Source organism: Genypterus blacodes, unplaced genomic scaffold (assembly GCF_046128005.1).
Source record: "Genypterus blacodes isolate CSIRO-AG114 ecotype Tasmania unplaced genomic scaffold, CSIRO-AGI_Gbla_v1 ptg000240l_1, whole genome shotgun sequence".
Lineage (NCBI taxonomy): Eukaryota > Metazoa > Chordata > Actinopteri > Ophidiiformes > Ophidiidae > Genypterus > Genypterus blacodes.
In genome coordinates this window covers 548,117-569,210 of record NW_027467038.1, presented here as the reverse complement: position 1 = coordinate 569,210, position 21,094 = coordinate 548,117, and the positions used below count along the sequence as shown (strand labels likewise).

At 46.5% G+C, this 21,094-nt stretch overlaps 1 protein-coding gene across 1 annotated transcript in view; it reads left to right on the top strand.

The window, feature by feature from the left end:
* Positions 1-1,184: 1,184 nt before the first annotated feature.
* pkn1a (protein kinase N1a) overlaps positions 1,185-21,094 on the top strand; it is a 32,571-nt gene continuing 12,661 nt past the window's right edge. The window contains exon 1 of the mRNA XM_076171149.1: positions 1,185-1,945. Coding sequence (XP_076027264.1) covers positions 1,925-1,945 — 21 coding nt within the window. The 5' untranslated portion in view covers positions 1,185-1,924. The remainder of the gene's footprint in view (positions 1,946-21,094) is intronic.

Genomic DNA, 21,094 nt, shown 5'->3' with positions numbered 1-21,094 from the left:
TCCTATCCTGCACAAGCTGCACATTTTGCAAAGATAAACCTTTAAAAATCACAAATTCCACGTAGTCCGTGTGCATTATGATAACCTGAGCCGAGTTTGTCCTCTGGGTCATTGTGTCTTCCTGACATTCAGCCTTGACATTTTCATTTTGCAAATCAGTTATACAAATGTTGTCCAGTTCAACTCATCTGTCAAAACTTACAAAGACGCACATTCAGCAGCCATAACGTCCTCTAACTTAACCACACCTCTTTCTCTCTCCCACACATCAGCACACACACACACACACACACACACAAGCACCAATGCCCTTCAGTTCAATCAGTTCAACTTCTGTTTTAAAGCATGGATTCATCTGTAAACAGGAGCTTATCAGACCCATAATGGCGTACAGAGAGTACAGGGCCGGCAGTTGCTCACTCCATAGGGGACTCAGCTTGGGAACTGGAGGGTGGGCAGTTGCCTGTTTACCTCCAGGGCACTGCCAAGGTGCTCTTGAGCAAAGCACCAAACCCCAACCTGCTCCATGGGCGCTGGCTGCCTGCGGTGCCCCCTATGGAGTGTGTGTGTGAAAGTGGTCTGTGTATGTTTTGGCCCTGTGATCACTTGACCAGCTGTCATGTCACCTGAATAGGTTCAATAGAGGCTGTTTGCAGTGACTTTACCCTAGGGGCCGGAGACGGTATTGCAGTGTCCTGTGACGCTTTGGGTACCTGAAAGACTTTTTGTATCACATAAAAGAGGCATAACCGAAAATGAGAACGTGAACCAATGAGGTGCGATATGACTGCTCGACCTACAAGAGAGGGATGAGACCGGAAGGAAGCGATTTGGGTTTATAAAGATAAATTAATGAATTAATGAAAGGGAGCCATATTAACTAATAGAAGGGCTGTGATCGAAATGATTTACGATGAGAACCGGAGATGTCTACATTAGAACACAATGATTTTATAATCCACTTGCAACTAAATCTGGAACGCGGTGCATGCTGATCCAACACCTGTCTCACACGCACACACGCACACACACGTCTCGATCAACAGTTGGTTCATCAAAGTTCCAGTTCCTGACAACAATAGCTGGTCCGCGGTCACGTGACGCTCCCCGGCGCGCTCCCGACGCCCAGCGCTGGACCAATGAACGGCCGCGCGGCATTTGCATGAGCCTCGTGGGCGCGCGCACCGTGTCTGGCGTACAAGTGGTTAGCAGTTCGCCTCCCGCCGCCGGACGCCAACTGATGTTGTCTGCGCTCGAGCCGCGTCACGTCACAAAATAACGACGTTATCGTCCGCGCACGTTTTTACACTGTTTCGTCCCAGTTGGGGGATTAACAAACCGACCAGGCCTTGGATTTTACTCCGCTTTGCGTGCTGACAGGCGGCTTTCTTCATTTTTATCGCTGCATGTGATACAGACAAGGGGACCGAGAGGCGTGTTCACGTTCCACGGATGTTACCGGGAGAGAAGAGGCGAGGGAGGGGGAGCCGGCTTCTTTCATTCCGTGTGTGTGGATGAGACTTATCAGCGTTTGGGCAGGGCATGACGGAGGACCGCAGCCGGGCTTTGTAGGGGCTTCTTGCTAGCTGTTGAATGGCAAGAATCGCACAGGATAGAAATGAATCCGGAGCTCACCAGCGGGGTTCGGATCCTTTCTAATAAACGTGCATAGCGTGGAAACATTTGTGTGCTAAAGTGAGTGAGCTCTGAACGACGGTTTATAAGCGAACACGGGGAGGATCCATTCAGGCGCGGCCAGGCAGAGCCAACAATGCGGATTACCTCCCGACTGTTTGCCTTTGTGTCAGCGGACAGTTAGTAGTTGAGATAAGTCACACAGGGGAGAAGCTCACACGGTTTGATCTGTTATTCTCTCTCTTAACGTGGAGCCCGAGTGACAGGAAGCGGACCAGAACCAACAACGATGGCGAACGACTCGATACAAGTAAGTTAACCAAGTTGTCTGTCCTGCAGGCTGCTGGCATATCCTGATCTAAGCGCCTGTGTTGGACAATAACAGGGTGGTTGTGTTGTTTAGAAGTCAGGGACTCTACAATGTATTAAGTCAGCAACCATGTCAGAGTCAAATAGCCCCATTTGAGATGAAGCTCCTATAAAAAAGATGACTTACTGCTCATTTAAAGAGGGACACTGTGAATAATAGTGTCCTACTTATAAACTTACATTCACTAGAGCCCTCAAATAATGTTGAGATAGAACTTTTATTTATTTTCTGGAGGATTCCAAGAAGGTGCTGAAGGATCCTTGGTGCCTCTTGGATCTGACTGCAGAACCATCAGCTCCGCCTAACAACCACCACAAGATAGCCAACTTGGAACTGGATAGTGTGTGTGTGTGTGGTGAATAATGCATGCTGGGACAGTGGCTGGGCTCATGCAGAGCTCCAGCACCGCTCGGTCACCTTGTATCCTGGTCAGCCTCAGTTCAAAGTGCTGTGTTTGGAGATGCAAAGAGTCCAAACAGGCACAATAGAGGCGGCTGTTTTGGAACACACACACACACACACACAACCACTCAAATCTCTCAATTCCCCTTGGGCATCACTAACCAAGAAGGCATTAGCGTGTAAAACACTCCTAATCTCCTGACATGGCATATCGGCAGTATGTTAATGGCCCTTTGCTTTGCTCATAAGAGTCACTGAGCAGTGTGTGACCGTAAAGCAGGAGTATTGACTGAGTAACAAAGACAAGAGGCAGCAATTGTACATTCGTACAGCAGACCCAGTGAGCTGTGGCTTCAGACGAGCTTCGCTGGATGCACCTTGACACACTTTGTGACATTTAAGTCTTTGTGTGTTGTATGTGGAGCGGCAGACGAGTGGGAGTTGCATACAGTTCAAAAATACAGGCTGAGGCAAAACCTGCTGCCTGTATTGTTTCCCGCATGCATTTTTCCTGCAGGAAAATTTGTCAATCTGCTGTTGCGCCCACTTAGAAGGATGGAACAGAAATATGATGTATAATAGAAATATGATGTGTAATATAATCCAATATCAAACATGCTAGAACGTTCCTATTGATTAGTCCAGGAACATGGCCAGTAAAGGAACAGGTGCAGGTAGTAATGCAGAAGTGGGACTGTATACCAAGGAAATCTAGACCCAGTGAGCCAATGAGCAACTCATTTGCATAGAAGGGATGAACTCAAATGATAGCAGCAGCGTTCCGTCTGTGTGTTTCTGTGTTTGTTTGTTTGTTTGTTTGTTTGTTTGTTTGTCTAGTCCAGATTCACACACTTAAAATTGTTGTCACGTCTCACTACAGGCTTCGCATTCTGCCTCCACCGAGTTCCTTTATGATGGTTTTGTGTCAGGAAGTCGTCAGCGTCAGAGCGTTTGTCTGTCATCAGCCATCGCCTGTGTTTAATTATGCACTGGGCTCAGACGCGGCACGTTAAAATGACTGCTTTTCTCTGCGTTCTCCCGGGTTAGTTTGCCACTTCAACCAGGCCTAATTCTAGCGTTGGTGCCTTGATGTCCCCAGGGTTAGACGGCTTAGTTACTGAACAGATGTGAAAGTGCTATTATACCCGCTCTGTCAGAATATCTCCTCCCCGGAGTCGGCCACCGCCAGAAACAACTGGCATGTGGATCACATTTGGGTTTGCTGAGCCATCGTCATGGTTTCTGAACCCTTTTCAGATATCTACCTTAGATTGGAAGTTGTGTATTTGAATAAACCAGAAACTTGTCTGCAGCCTGGAACGTAAAGCTTCTTACACCAAGCAACCAGTGGAGTCTGATTAAGCTTGGGAGTAACAAAGTACATGGAACAGTGTTGCGTAATGACAGTACAAGAAAAACTGTCTACCGCTGCGGTAACAGAAGAGAAGATGTAATTAGATCACGGATACGTTTGCCAACTGTGCCCAGTCACTACACCAGTTGTGTCAACTAGTCTGAGTCACCATGAGGTGTTGCGCAACTTCAGTATGAGGCGACTCTGCCAATGAGGAAATGCACACAGCAAAAATCTATTTAAAATTGCATAATCTAGGCCTGGCATTCAGAGCAAGAGAGCTGCAATTGGTTCCAATGTCTGTTGCTTTAAGGTGTAGACATGACATCAGAAAGTGTAAATGCACTGAGTGATCCAGAAAGTACTGTATCAGATGATGGTTCTTTAGTGTCTTGGATTTGGTGACTGATCACATTGTTTTGATGGAGCCCATAAGTGAACCAGTGTTGGATTTGCTTTCTCACGCACTGCGTGGGACTGCAACTTCCATGCATAGTCAGACTACATGGGGACACAGCCGGCAGCTCCAGGGCCTTCAAAGCTGTGACATTTGGTCTAGTTGTTACGTTACGGTTCGTCTGAGCCCCCAGGACCCTCGCAGACAATACAAGCAAATGACCAAATAAAGGAGGAAAACAGAGAAGGACTGATGTATGAACATGGCCTGAGCTGGAGCTTTGCCTTTGATCATTGTTGTGAGGGTGAAAAGCAGCAAGACTTTCAGTGACTCAGTGGTTCAAGAACACTGGAAACCATTATTCCCTCCTCTGTTCACAGGATCTTTCATACTGGGTTTGGTGGTCTCTCTGATACAGGGAAACGGACCCAGCAACAGTTTTGTTCTTTCCCCTAGTGTGACTTACAACAACATAGAAAAGACATAATGTCTGCCAGAACAGTTTGTGCTCCACCGGCGCAGTGTGGATTGTGTTCGGCTTCAGTCATTTGTTCATGCTGGCTATCTTGACTTGGTGTTTATATTTCTTGAGTGCATTAACAAGAGCAATGGATGAAGTCTCCAGCAGCTAGATGTGGGTTGTTGTGTTCTGGTTCCACTCCGAGTTTGTATCAAAGGGACTAACACCTTCAAGTGGACATCCACTTTTACTGAGAGGCAAATTCAATTGTATCTATCAAAGTTATACATATTTTATGGTCGAACTTCAACGTTGTTCTAGTTGTACGGCAGCCGTGGACATAGTGTGCCATTGGTTTGCCCCACAGGAAAGAGCGACAATAGAATAGAAGACTGAACCTAACTGGGTCACACTTCCTCATAAAGGTTAGAGGGGAGGCAAGAATGGAATGTGGGTGTTTGTAAAACTGTATGTTGTATATGTTGTTCTATCTGCCTATCTCTCTAGCTCTCTCTGTCTCTGTCTGTCTGCTGAATGTCTGTCTGCTGAATGTCTGTCTGCTGAATGTCACACATGAAGGTGTAAGGTTTTAAAAGAGTTTGCATATGATTGAAAAGGTGAAGTCCTTGTTTGGGAAGAAGAAAAGGTCTTACTGGCCCTGTGGGAGCTGTCGTTCCGGCAGGGAGCGCTGGGGCAGCAGATCGAACGGTATTCAGGATGTAGCCACACAGTTTCTCTCACCGTTGTTGTTTCTAAATATAGAAACATATTAAATGACTCAAAAACGGATGAGAATCTATATTTAGAAGAATGACACCATCTTATAGCTCCTCTGTCAGATGTGACATCACTCTTGATGATGTCATCTATACATGGCCCCCACCTCCCACTACAATTAAGCGTTGCATTTGTTGCAAATAAAACATAAAATAAAAATGTGAATGACCTGAAGAACAGCCTGTGCTCATGCTGGACCCCTGAACAGTGTTTCTGCCAAGTTTGGAGACGATTGGAAGAACGGTGCTTGTTTATAACCCTGCATGCGCACACACACACACACACACACACACACACACACACACACACACACACACACACACACACACACACACACACACACACACACACACACACACACACACACTCCAATTACAGAAGGAACAGTTTATTCAGCAATTCATCTTGTTCCTACAGTTAGTGGACATCAGAGGAGCGAAACCTTTTATGATGCCCCACGAGGTCGTTTCAGTCTGATCTGTATAATTTGATCCATTCAGTTCAGATTTCACATGTTCTAGGCTCCATAAAAACCCTGAGCTTTACTGATGATTCAGTCGTGTGTGTTTGTGGGTGTGGGGTCAAAGGTTTTCATACACTTAAAGAACACGTAAAGAACATGTATGTCATGGCAGTCTTGAGTTAACTCCAATAGTTTCTACAACTCATTTTTCCTGTCACAGAGTGATTGGAGCACATACGTCTTTGTCACAAACACATTCATGAAGTTTGGTTTTTTATGAATTTACAGCAATGCTAATATTTGGTTACATGTCCCATGGCCAGTTAGGCACTTATGGTAGCCACCCACAAGCTTCTGGTTGAATCTTTGACCACTCCTCTTGACAGAACAGATGCAATTCAGCTAAATGTGTTGGACATGGACTTGGAAAGTCAAAGGAGCTCAGCACGGATCTAAAACATCTGGACAGTGCTAAAGAAACGAGCCAACACATTTAGCTGAATTGCACCGATTGTCTACCAATTGCAAATGCCTAATTATTGAGTTAAGTGTTAATTGATTGGTAAGGGTTTTTAGCTTCAAGTATTTTTCTCTGCCCAATTCAGATTAGATTCACCAAGATATATACATTCTTTGTTTGTATCTAGTTCCTGAAGCATGTTTCTCAAATATGTTGTCAGTCGAGGCTCTGTACACACCTGCAGTCTTGTTTCCTCGTCAGCACAGATGTGTCACTTCTTGGGTAAGCCTCAGGTAATCCTCAGGTAAATCCTCTTAAACAGCCATGAAATCAGAAAACCCAAAAGTACAAAGTCAAATGTACGTCCGTCAGGTACGATCAAAAAGCAACTGCTTCCAACGTCGTCTAACGTGCTTCTGTTTACATGAGAATGTGGTGACATCACATTTAATTGTGATGCAATCGAAAGAACACCAAGGCTCCAGGAATGATGCCATTCAAATGAACAGAATTACAACAATGATGTCATCAAAACTAGCAAAGTTACAACGATACTCACTCCCGTAAATGTAAACAAATACATCTTTAAGTCTAAAAATGTTAGTGAGAGTATACTGTGTAATAAAACAAACAGAATGCTGTCTAAAGAACATACTGTATAAAATCAGCACTGGTGGCCTGTAGGGGAGGAGTCAACATCCAAACTGCACCATGAAAACATCTGGGTGGATGGGAAACCACATTTATGTCTCAGATTCAGGAAGGCGATGAATATAAATCCCACATTTCCCACAACATGGCGGCGGATTAACCCCGTTTTTTAGGAAATGACATTTCTCTCTGCTCAACATCTCCAGAGTTACGCCAAATATTTATCTCTAAAACAAGACAAAAGTGCACCAGAGTGAAAAGCAGCATAACCCCAGAACGGAATAGAAATATCATTGAGTTTTTGTTGTAGTGGTGCTTTTCACCAAACTATTCTGTGTTTATCTGTGTGTCGGTTGTGTGACACATTCCGCAGTTTGCTGGTAATAAAAAGCACCATCAAGCCCCAAAACATGCAGGGAAGTGATCACACACACACACACACACACACACACACACACACACACACACACACACACACACACACACACACACACACACACACACACACACACACACAGAAGTTCTATAAGTGAGACGTGCACACAGAGTCTCGGCACTCAGGGGAATACATAGGACTTCTTCCCATAAGCCTTAGCATGACGTAAGGAGACAGTTATGCACACACACATCCTAGGCCTTTTCTCGGCGCAGCCCTGTGGCCATGTAGGCAGACAGAATCCACAGTAACGCTTCAAGGAACAAGAGAGCAAATACTCTCCTCCGTGTTTATTAAAGTCATGTGATCTCTCTGGATGGCGTGTTGGCTCTCATGTGATTCCGTCTCTCATGTATAATACTGTATTCAGTCATGTAACTTGTGATCATAACCTCATATTGGCTCCACTGTCTGGGGGGCGATGTAGAAACACTGTTTGATATGAAGGAGACTATAATGAGGAGGATCACCATTTAGTTCTCCCTCCCCGCTGGCAAAGACGACACAGAAACCAGTTTGTAGCCTGATGAGCTACAGATTGATGTTTTTGTTGTTCTAATCTGCCACTTTGGATGGAAATGAGATTCTTTCCTTTCACAATAAATCTCTTTCTGAGCAAACAAATCAATACGTGCGTCCCCTCTTGTTTTCTATTACAACCGCTGCACCTTCGGCTGTGGAGAAGTTCAGCTGATCCTCGTCTTTCATATCACTCCCTGTTCCATGTTGGACCTAAGCGCTGGACACCCTCGGGCTTCTGTCCTCAGTGTGCCGTCTCCATACGGTGTCCACATTAGCTCATCCCTGTTCCAGTCAATCTGCCAGTCAGTGGCCCGTTCTCTCCACTGCTGGGTTAAAGTGCTACTTGCCAAGTTCCACTCACCCATTTGTTTGTTGTGCCTAAAAAGACATTTAAAGGGAATCCAGTGTTGTTGTTACTGCTTTGGTTCTTTGTGAGTTATGCCACTAGCTGCAGAACAGACGAGCCAAACTGCTGATTTATGCTTTAGGCAGCTGTTTATTTGAGATTATTTCCTCTCTCTGCAGTCAACCTTTCAGGCGATGACTTGGTGGAATCGGTCCAACTTCAGTTCAGTTCAGATTTGGGCATGGCTTACTAGATGTGTGTGTGTGTGGAGGGGGGGGTTTGAATGGCATTATGCTGATGATGAGCAGCATCAGTACAATAGGTGGCATTGTCTGAATCTAGCAGCCCAGATCGCATTCACTTGATCATGAGTTCATTTTTCTCATGCTGGCTGTGATACACTGATACACTCTGACCACACCCTCACTCGCCGCCCGGCTAGCCCATTAGCCAGTTCCCTGTCTGGGTGCTACAGGAGCAAGAGTCAACAAAGAGCTCTACAACTCCTTTGTTTCTCTCTTAATTTGGTCTGAACTCAACATATTGTCTGTATATTCAATGCCTCCTATGGGTGCCTTAGCTGGATTTCTCTGTCTTTCTTTATCTTTCCCTCACATCTCCTCTTCCCACACACATCCCATAAATCTTATGACCTCATAGCGATGCACCCCTGCGTTCCAGCTTCCATTGAGCCCCCTTCTTCACCCTACACACACACACACACACACATACAAACAACTTCGAGCTCACATGTTGTCATGGCGTCACCTAAGTGGTCGTAGAGTTGTAGGAGCGAGTCGATCAGTGTGTATCACTGTCTACAAAATAGATAACATCAAATAAATGTTACTGTTGAGGTCGGAGGCTGAATGGATTACAAATACTGTAGTCTTGTTTTATAGCTGCATTAGTTTAAGCACCAGTCCATGTTTTAGATTTACATGAATGCAGTAATTCCTTATTTTCCCTCACAGGGACTCTGGCTTGGCTTGGTTTGTCAACACCAGCAGCCTTTGGCTCTGACATACCCTGACCCTTGACCCTTCCTCATTATGGCAGAACCCAGGGCCTCTGGGCAGCATACATTGATCCCAGCCGCACCACTTAGCACAGTGGTGCTGTTTAAACAGCCCGGCCCTTTAAACAGCTTTCTCACACAGCTGCTGTAGTGACATTGTACCATTTTCACTGTGAAATGTAGGAGGAACTTTGTGTTTGTTGCTGAGACAATGTTAAAGCGACGGCAGCCTTTGGTGGACGGTTAACAGCAAATCTATTCTGTATTAATACTGATAGAACTCTCAGCTTACACCTTTTCTCTAGAGTCTGACTTCCTTTGACAGGAACTGGCTTCTGTCTGCTACTGTCTTCTGGGCGGAGCTTCAATCTTCTCATCAGACAAGAGGAGATAGAATCTGATGCAATATCAGAGCTATGGTGACAAGCCCAGCGGGATGATAATCATAACATATTCTCACGGGGATTCAGTGTCAGGGCAACGTTTTTATTTTTAATTTGTTTCTCTGCCGTTGCTGAGCGTTATTTTGGCGAGTCGCTCAGTGTGTCAGACAGCTGCAGAACCCTGAGGACAGTTTGATCACAGGGTCATTAAACCATTTCCCCCCCCACACAGTATCGTTTTTCAGTTTTGTCTGCCACCCTGTTACCCTTAGGTTGTAAACTTTCCTCATCCTCCCCACACTGGTGATTTAAGCTTTGTGACGCCCCCCCTCACTGGGCTCTGCTGGTACACGAGGTGAGAACAAAGCGCTATCGGCCAGCTTAATGGGATCAGCTAGGCATGGGTCCCTGGAGCTCACACAGCCACCAGAAAACACAAGTGCTGATGTGTCTGTGTAAACCTCATTAGGCGGTCGGGGGTTTTCCTCCCATATTAAACTTCAAGCCGGCCCATAAAGTTGTTTTATCTGACCACTTAGATGCTAATTTGATACCAAGATGGAGGGAAGTAAACCGGTTAGTTCTGCATGGTCGCTGGTTGCTTGGTCACCCGAGCGCCAAGTTTAGAAGTTAACCAGGCAACATTACTAGGTTATTTTTGGTTCTACAAAAATATCACTTTTGCTGTGAAACCGTGAACACACACAGTTCATCTTCTGGTCTGCTTGCCGTGTCATTATGGAGTCCAGGTAGATTCTGAAGGCCTAACTATGAACTCGTACCCATCTTGCATAACCTTGAACCGTTCTTGACTGTGGCACAGTGAAGTTGAAGTATGTTGGGGTCCCTCACTGTTGGACTTTAGAACAAGTAATCTCTAATCAACATCCCAAAATGGTTGAGTATTGTTAAATTACCCCTGATATCCTCCTTTGACCACCATTTGCTTATGAATTAGCTGTCACTGGTGAATCCAAACCTGTGGTCTTAAATGGCTGGAGGTATTTTTAGGTGTTTGTGTATGAAGACGCGGTAGCCAAGGAATATTCTGTCAGTATAATCAATCTTTGCTGTGGTCTGGTGCTGAAAAGGAAAATGAACTCGTGCTCTGACTCACAAAGGGTGAAAAGTAGAAGGAGGAAACGGTCTGACACGTAAATGTGGAAGTGCTTTAAAATAAACATTACCTTCGCTTATATTTGGACGTTATTATTTCTACTGTTTCATTGTGAAAGCAGAAGGCAGTTCACCACATGGAGAGTTCTTGCCAAGCAGTACAACCGGTTCAAGAGGAAGGACACTGATCTAAGTCTGGTTCAGAGGCCAACCAGGCCCAATTTGCTGCAGTGATGCTTTGGAGGAAGTTGGTGTGTATTTGCACTTGCTGGTGTGTGTCAGAGGTTGTGTTAGACTATAGTGTCTGATTCTGAGGAAGCTGAGGGAACACATTCCTGCCTCTGTAGTGCAACCTGACCGAACTCTGGTGAATGGTTCTGGAGCAGCAACAGTTGTGAGTCCCTGAGTGTAAAACGATCCCCTGTGTTGCCCTTCTGTTGTCCCCCCTCTCTCGTACTCTCTCCCACTATCTGTTCTTCCCTCCTGGCCGGGATACGTAGCAGCTGCTGCCCTCCTCTGCTGTTCCCACTCTTTCTGCGGCCCTCCCTCTCGGTTTCTCTTGGTATGGCGGTTCTTCAGGAGTGTATCCATCCTCCACTGGGAAGAATCTGGAGGGAGAAGCTGCTTTAGCCAACAGCCAAATGGACTCAACTCAGACTGGCTAAATATGGTCGGCCTGGGTTATAACTGTCTGCATGACATCATGAAAAATATCTAAATAGTCGATCTTAGGCGTTTGGTATGACTTTTGATAATCGAGCAGTTTGAGTTTAGCATTTCCACAGTTAATAGATGAACCAGCTCTGTTTGCATCTATGGGCAACAGATGTTTATAGTGTGTGAAGTAGAATGCAGTCTTTCCTCGTAAAGTAGTTTTAAAAAGTTCCACACGTGTTTGTTTTAGCCAGCATAAGCCAAATTATGAGGCAAATATTTGATAAGAATAGCCTTGATAAGATCTTGTCACCCGGTGTGTGTGTGTGTGTGTGTGTGTGTGTGTGTGTGTGTGGGGGGGGGGGGGGTATTCCGCATGTGTGCGTCTGATTATGTGCGTCTTCCCTTAAGGGTGTGACTTGTAAGGTATAAATAGACTGTGGGAGGTATTAAAGCAGCTCTGTCATTAGATTGTGTCGGGGATCATGTTGCACTGGTAACATTTGGCCTATTGGGACGCTCTCCAGACCGACCAGGCTGAAAAATCAGGTTAGGATGGATGTTTAGAGAGCCCTTCAGAATGTTACAAGCCTCAATGGATGGATGCTTCAATGGTATTATATTTGACATGGCAGATTGTTCAGAAGGACCAACTAATAAGAATCAAAATCTTGACTGAATGACTGAATTGAAAGGAAGCTATGGATGAAAAGAGACTCAGGTAAATGGGGCCTGACTAGCAAGATTTGAATGCACTTTACCTGCTCCAGGTGCTGCTTGAGGAGTCATTTGACCCTGAGGGGGAGGGGAGGAGACAAGTCTGCCCTCAGTATCGCCTGACAACAAAACATGGAACTACTTGTAAATGTTTTGCAAGTAGTGTGAGGTATCATTCAAATGAACATCGTGCTCCAGGAAGTAGATTTATCTGGGCCTCCTTCTCGTATGTTGGCAAGCCACAAACACAGAGGGAGCGTCGGGCAAATAGATCGCTGAGGGAGGAGACGGGTGCTTCCTGGTGTGTTACCTGGAGGCTGGGCTGTCATGGGAAAAGCTGGAAACACGATGAGGTCATGGGATTCTACGTAACGATTTACACACACACACACATACCTGGCTGTTTCCCCTGACATTAAGTCTGACTAGGGACGACTTGTTGGACTGGTATGTCAGCACTCTTTGTGGAAGCTTCAAAGACGGTGGATTCAACAAGTGACTAAGCGTGGGATTATATTTGGCCGTGTAATTACAGAACGTATTGAAACGGTTTCATTCCGCAGCGCTTAATTAAACTGTTGCATGAATTAAGCTGTGGTTCCATTACACCGAGCCTCTTTACATAACCTGATCTCACAGCCCACATGCCTATATCACTGTGTTTACTCCTCCCATATTGTTACTAACCTCAGAAGGACCTTGCTCACAAACAAACACACCCTTTCCCACAAAAAGCTGTCTGCTCTCCAGAATCTCCTGCCTTAATGCCTCCTTATTATAAAGCAAATGCAGTTTAGCTTCTACATCCACATGAGGATCCTTCAGTACTGAATGATTTATGACTATGATTACTTATTTATTATGTCTATAGCTTAGCCAGCCAGGACCTTTAGTTAATAACCAGTCATACACTTCCTACATATGAATTGGTTTGCAGAAGGTGTGTGTGTGAGACATCTTGGAGTGAGATTGCATGCATTTTCAATCAGGAACTTGAATATGAAAAGTCTTCAATTCTACGATGGCAGCATATGGCAGCATCGCCAAACAATTAACTTTTATTGCATAATGAAAGGTGGTAATCCTCCAGCCTGAAATGTCCCTCCAGCCCCGACCACATAATGACTGCTGCTGCTGCCGCTGAGCTCCACTTGTTTGTGCAGATCTTTGTGGACCTGCTTCACTGGTCTGAGCTGCTGCCACACCTGAGTCACAGCCATAATGTGCCAAGAAAATACAAATGAATCCCGCGAATCCCCGCCCGCCCCCCCAGGGTGTTTTTCATACGCAGCTCTGTCTTTGTCTGTCACACACACTGCATGCTGCCGCCGCTGCCGCACATCTCCAGTCTCCCAAATGGGACGCAGCGTCTTTCCGTCTCTCTGCCAGGGACCAGCATGCGCGGCCAAAAACGCTTTGTCTGCCGTTCTGCAACAAACACGCACACACACTTGCAGGCATGACTGAGAGCGCTCAGTCACGGCTCAGCAAACACAAACTGTATTTCTTTATTTATTTTCTGTGTCCTTGGTTTGGGAGTTCTCCAGGTTTTGTTTTAGATTTACTCCAGCTTGGTCGTCACATTTAGCTGAAGCTGTGTGTGATGTTTGTGTTTGTAGAGACGTTTCAGACGCTATGGTCTTTACGGGCCCGTGCTCATGTGTCAGATCAGGCCACGCCTTTCTTTCCGTGTTTCCTTTTATCCATGTAGTTTGTGTGTTTTTGCGTGCGTTCTCCTGTTTATCACATCTCCTCGTCTGAAATTCACTCTGGCTGTATGTTCACAATGCCAAATGGACTCAGGCCATCAGACAGCTTATGATGGTAATCCCCTCAGCTAAACCCAGCAGCACACACACACACACACGCACACACACACACACACACACACACACACTCATGTACAACCTGACACGTGTTTGAACTTCAGCTCAGCTACAAGTGTGCACACCCATATTTAAAAAAGAACTAGAAGTTGCAAGGAGATGTTTGCTTTTTGTGATGCGGCCATTTAACAAAAGTGAACGCTTTGTTTTGGAGGTATTTACCCTTCATGTACTGAATGGACCAATATGGAATCCAGTTTTCTTTGGGTGCTATTTTGTCCTGCATGTAAGTTTCCACAACATCCTCTCTGCTCATTTCCCAGAAGTTTCAGGGGGACGATGTCACTGGAAAAGACTCAGTGAGGAAAGGAGCCCAGCTTGGTGTGGGCCTGTTGAAGTGTCCATGTCAGCCTGAGCTCATGCGGCACAAAGTCTGCACATGTCAGGAGGTTTTTCCTTGAGTTGTGGTGACATTAATAGCAACGCGCTCATGCTGGACATGAGGCCACAATGAGAGCATTCACGTCCAGCTTAACACCCACAGCAAACACCACACACACACACACACGCACACGTCCCCCCCCCCCTCCTTCATTCTATCCCTTCATCTTTCCCTTCTACCCCTCCTCTTCCTTTCCCCCTCCCTGGTTGCCAACCAGACTCCCTGCTTTCCAACACGCAGGCACCCACACACACACACACACACACACACACACACACACACATTTTGCACCTTGTTCCTCGCTCCGCGGCTACAGGATGTCTGGAGGCAAAAGTTAGGTTGCTTGTTTTTAAAGAGCAAATATTGTGCTTGTGATAGTGAGATTTGCGGTGTAATGATGTAATGATGTAATGGTCCGAACGTGTGATAACAATATTTCTCTCCATCGCGCCTGAGAATGGAGACGAGGGGCTGGAAGGTGATTTTGACGTGGATGGGAAGCTGATTTTGCGTGGAGCGCTGTGTTGTGCCGCTCCGTCTTTCATGTGCTGCTTGGCAGTGAGTCTGGACTCCCAGCATGCTCTCTCTCTCTCTCTCTCTACCGTGCTCTTTTATCCATCAATCGCCTCCAGCACTGTGGGACCCCCCCCCTCCCCACACACACACACACACACCACCATCACCACCTGCTTCTTTTCATTTTTTGGCCGACCAACTCTCACTCTCTCTTTCACTCTCTGTTTCTCCCTCTCTGTCTCTCCTTCTCTCTCTCTCCCTCTCTCTCTGTCTCTCCTTCTCTCTCTCTTTCTCTGTCTCTCCTTCTCTCTCTCTCTCTCTCTCCCTCTCTCTTGGTATCCCTTTCTTTCATTCTTTTCCCTGTCTTCTCTTTCTGCTCGGAGGCTTTCTTGGCCTTCTCGCCCGTCCCGTGGGGAAGGGCGGGTGTCTGTCTCCTCTTCCCTGCACTCTCTCTCTCTCCCCTTACCCCCCCCTCAGCTCACTGAAAGAGATAAAAAAAAGAAAAAGAACATCGACGGAGGAGCAGCGGAGGCCTTGAAACTAAATGTGCATGGACGTGAAGAGGCCAGCTGGAGTCATGACGACAGTGCTGCGATGTTCTCTGCTGCTTGGCATATTAGCAGATGTGTGACAGATGAGGTGTCAGTGACTCGTCTCTCCATGGTGTAAGAATCACTTTGGAAATCCAAAGCTAGAGTCTTGAGTTTGATTAAAAGCTAACAGACATCATTTTGAACCGAGTTTGAATGAGATTAAAAAAACTCAAATCAAACAGGGATCAGTAGAATAATAGCATTAATCTTAATCGGATGAGTGGAGGAATGTGGAGCGCTTGATCATTCCATTCGTTACAGGTGTACCGCGTCTTCCTGGAGGCCTCAGCTGGGTCAGGAACCGTTGATGTTCAATGTGATGTTTAGGCGACAAAGATAAACTTGAATTGAATGAAAATGGCACTTTTGAGACGTACTCAATCGACTTTAACAGACCTGTAACAGTTTCCCCCCCCGACGCCAAATTCCACTTAATGGTCATTTATCTTGTTCCCAATCGACCAGTCTGTTAGGAATCAATCAGGAAGGATCTTTATTTCAGTTTCCCTCATGTAGTTAACGACTAAACAAATCATCTGGGATTGATTTAAATGTTGTGAACATTGTGGGAGAATGGTTTTAGCCCAGTGAGTTTCCCTCTTTGCTCCCTGCTCCTCGTTTACTCTTCCCTCCCTCCTTCCCTCCGTCCTGCCAGGTTGACTGCTGTCACCGCCCAGGCGTCTTAGGAATGCCTCCAGATGTTTCTCAATATGACTCATGCCTCAGCGCACACACACACACACACACACTCGCACAAACACACACAGTCTTTTGCACACATTTCCTTTCCTGCGCCGGCGTTTGATGAGAAGCAGTCGGCTTTTATGCCAGGTGGAAGTCCGTACGTAAGCTTTGCCCTCTCAGGCCGTACAGATGCTGAAACGGCTTGCGTCAACCTTCTGTTTTCGTGCTTTTTTGCTGGAGTAACGAGCCCAGATCGGAATCAGTGTTTGCTTTCTCTCCACTGAGAAATACAGTTGGCGGGTGTCTGTCCTTTGGCTAAGTGATTGACATGTAGCCTGGGTGCTCCACTGCTGATCAGGAACGTGTCTTTGACCGGCCTGAATTCCATCTTCACCCTCTGTCTCTCTGTTTATCCAATCGCTCCTCCAGGAAATGCCAAGGTTCACCAGTTACGGCTATTGAGTCACATCACCTGCGTTATGTTTAAATTCCCATTTGGAGATGTTTGTAATTCAAATATCTCTCGTGTTTTGTCATGGTTTCGACATTCTTTGCGTCTCCCCTGAGTTTTCGTCACTTTATTTATTCCTGGTCTCATGATGTCCTCTCAGACTGTGCAGGTCTGCTGTGTGTCTTTATCACTCCATTCTTTACGTGTCTGTTTGCCCACATAGCTAAACCAATAGAATGGGTGTTCCTGTTTGTGTTGGTCTCTGGACGTTGACAGGAATCCACCAGGAATGTTCCTTCCAGTTCATGGCCAAATAAAAAGTCTGGCTAAGCTCCACAGGTCGAGGTACAAAACCCACTGGATGTTAGCTTGAAGACTTCTTACACTTCCCCAGCAAGTAAGGAGAACAAGGCGTGTACCAAGAGGAGTAAAGGACAATCAGAGACGGACGATGAGATTATGAATATGACCCAACAATGAAGGTGTACGACATATTCTGATCTTGTAGTTTGTTGGCATTGCGGTCTTTACAATTCAAAACATTTATTGCCAAATTCCACAGCGTGAAGCCGTACAGATACTGACTGAGTAGCTTTAATGCAAATGATGAAGAGGAGGGGAGAGACGGAAACTAGTTTCTTCACCAAGCTGTTTACATTGGAAGAAAATCTGATAAATATTTCCACTAGAATGTTTAACACATCCAGTGGACGTCATTTGGGTTGTGTTGTGTTTTAGTCAGTGTGTGTGTGTGTGTGTGCGTGTGTGTGTGTGTGTGTGTGTGTGTGTGTGTGGTGCATCCTGTGAGCAGTAAGGCCGGGGAGAATCGAGTCCCGCCGTCCACAGTTTGCATAACAAAGCAGCGTTTGATATGTGGCTTGACTCGGGTCAGGCAAAGGATCCTGAACGCCTCCCATTCCTGCCCTCAGGCCTCCAGCCCGTCGGCTCACAGCTCATGTCTCCGCCAAACGTCTCTCTCGCCGTCTGTCTCTTGCACGGTTGTGTACAAAGCGGCGCCTGAGAGTGTGTGAGATGAGTTTAGTAAAATAGAGGGAGAAGAGACGGACATGTTTAAGGGCGAGAAGGAGACGGGATGGCAGGAAGGATGGAAGACAAGTGGGTGAGGGAAGGAGAGAGGAAGAAAGGGAACAGCAGACTGACGAGGAAGAGGAAAAATCCTTTGAGTTTGAAAATAGAAGCGGCTTCACACTCCTCAGCTGGTTGTTTGGTTTTGAAGGTTTCCTCCACAACTGCCAGGCTCAGTCAGAGGTGTAATACAGCCAGTGGGGGAAATAATGGATGTTGTGTTCGCTGAAGGAAGGCGAACACCGAAATGTATGCAAAGTGGTGTGAGAATGACAGAAGAAGAGGAAGAGCCACTACTTACTGATGAGAGAGAGAGAGAGAGAGAGAGAGAGAGAGAGACGGGCCTGGACAGGGTTGAAGAGGTGAAAGGTCAGGCACTGTCTACCCTGACCTCATTCCCATGTGTGTGTGTGTGTGTGTGTGTGTGTGTGTGTGTGTGTGTTAGACATTGCTCTGCTGCATCACACACCACTAGTATAGATTTGTCAACATAAAACACTTTACCCACAATGCTTCAGTGAGACTCTTGTTCTGATGTTGATCACGTCTATGTTTGGCCTGTTTGAAGAGCGAGGAGAGGAAAAAAATCTCTATCTCTCTCTCTCTCTCTCTCTCTCTCTCTCTCTCTCTCTCTCTCTCTCTCTCTCTCTCCCCCTCCCCTCTCTCTCTCTCCCTCTCTCTCTCTCCCCCTCCTCTCTGTCCATGTCTGGCCTTTGTTGTTGCCAGTTGCCGTGTTTCTGTGATCACGTCTCTCTTTGTTCACAGAATGCTGCACTTCCACATGAACACAGTATTTCTGCATTATTTGTTCTTCATGGTTTTCACGTCACCGACCCATCACAGGACAGAGCAGCCCCCCTGTGTGAGGACAGTAAAGCGCGGTGCGTTGATTCCTCTTCCTCCTCCTCCTCCTCTCCTCACCCCGGGCGCCTCATGTTGTCCTTTTTATTTATGTTCATTCCCTCTTCCGGCCTCGTCTGACATGTAGACGGCCAGTTCAACAAAAAACAGGAAGTGGTGAGTCTCCGCAGGTTCGGCTTTTCAACCGAATAATAGAAAGTGGACTCGTTAGGCAGAAGAGGATGGGAAAGGTTTTGAGGTTGACGCCCACATGCTGCCATCAGGTGTGTGTGTGTGTTCATCTCTGTGGGCTACTGCATCACTTTGTGTCCGTCTGCAATTATCTCTGCCGGCAAGCAGAATTAAAAGAAACGGGGCCAAAGTGTTTATTCCAGCAGGGGCCCAGGCTGTCGTCTGTAGGTCAGGCTAGTCTACATGCTCATGTTACACCGAAGACACACACTCACACTCACACACTCACACTCACACACACACACACACACACACACACACACACACACACACACACACACACACACACTCTGCCACTTTTTCACACAGCCTCATTTATCAGTGAGTCAATGTCGTTGGCTAATATTTCCTGTCTCAGATAGTTGGGTATTGTTGTGTCACAGTATTTTGCAGGATGTACTGTGATTCTTTGTCTATGTAACCACTCAGGTATCACAATGTAAATTTGTGATAATGTTTAATTGTTTAACACTCCAGTGACTTCAGGTCAGCAGAGCGCCACTGAGCCAGAATAGTACATCATCATGGAATCATGATCACCGGGAAAACAAAGTCAAGGGGAAAGTATGTGATGTGGACAGACGGGGGGACAGAGCAGAGGTCAGGGACGTCCCAGCTGGACAGTGGATATATGATGACTGCACACGTCCCCCCCCACAAACACACACACACACACACACCCTCTACAATAACACAGGCCTCACACAGTAGTGGGCGGGGCTCTGACCTCATGCTGTCACGTTTCACTGCAAACAGCTTTGTTGGTTTGTTTGTAGGGGAGTAAATCTGTTATTTGAGGAGAATGAAAACACACTGGAGAATGTGAGCAATATAAAAATGAATGTCTGGACCGATGGAGAAGCTTCTGCTGCTGCTGGACTCATATTGACAACCGCTTCGTTATCTGGTCTCTCTATTCTCCAGCGCAGCCTGTTTTGGTTGGGAAGACCCTGTTTGTTCTTCTCACACTGCCTGTGAGACCAGAACAAACAAATTGGCGGGTCGAGATCAGAACCAGAAACACGTGGGAGGCTAAGATCAGTATTACAGTTTGAGTAACAAGTATTTCAACACTCTAGTTATACAAGGGGAATATCTTGTCGCTGTATTGGAGTGTCAGTTCTGTGCTCATATTATCCCGTCATGCTAATTCACACACACACACACACACACTAACACCGTGTTCTGTCTTGTCCCCTTTCTATCCTGAGGCTCCTCTACGCTGCTCACACAGTCTGATCAAATTAGCTTCATTCTCCATTGAATTGGTGCCGTTCTCTGTGGAGCTCGAGAACTAATCATCTAGTGCCCCTCCCCTAATCGTCGAGGGTCTCTTCCCCCCCCCGTCCCTGTCCCCCCCCGTCCCTGCTGTCCAGCACGACTCATTCATGTCATGTTACACTGGACCAACACACACAGGCGGGTATTGGGTGTTCCATTGTATCCGCCTGTTCTCTGTAGCTGTTAGTAGCGTGTAAATCTATCAGATGTGTGTGTGTGTGTGCGTGTGTGTCATCTTCTATTCCATGGTGTTGCTTTTCCAAGCTAGAGGCACACTGAGTCATTATCTGCTCTGCTGCTATTAACACACATTTAACACATGTTGTGTTGGCAGCGACAGCAGACGCCGGCTCGCCACTCGGCCCAGTGACGCGTCCTTAAGGTTGTGAGGCTGGAGTGTAACGGAGAGTGTGTGTGTGTGTCCTGGCTGCTGCAGAATGGAAGGAGTTATTATTTAAGATTGGCCATAATCATCATCGTGGCTGAGCTCGTCCACGCTTTCATCTCCTGCATGTGAGGCGACCCGGAGGCTGCAAACCTCCCATTCTTCTTCTTCTCCTCCTTCTCCTCGGATAGCAAACCTACACCACACTAAGCTACAAACTCGCCCCATCAGTACCTACAGGTTTCATTTCTCCAGACGGGACAGAGGCTCTATCCCATAAGCTTTCCATACAGGAAGTGGGCTCAGCGTTGGGTCTCTTTAGATGTGCGGCCACAGGAAATGCAAAGGCGAGCAGGCAGCAGAATTCCGTCCTGACTATACGATCTGGCTCCGGTCCAAAACTTGGAAAACGCATCCTTCCCCTGTTTCCGCCCTCAAGATTATATCTCAGGCCCCAACTGGGAACGAGAGAGGGGGGAGAAGCGGTCACACACTCGCTTCAAGCTTAGAAGGAGCTGAAGCCAGGGCAAGCACCTAAGGGAGATCAGACACCCAACGGGCTGAGAGTCATGGAGTC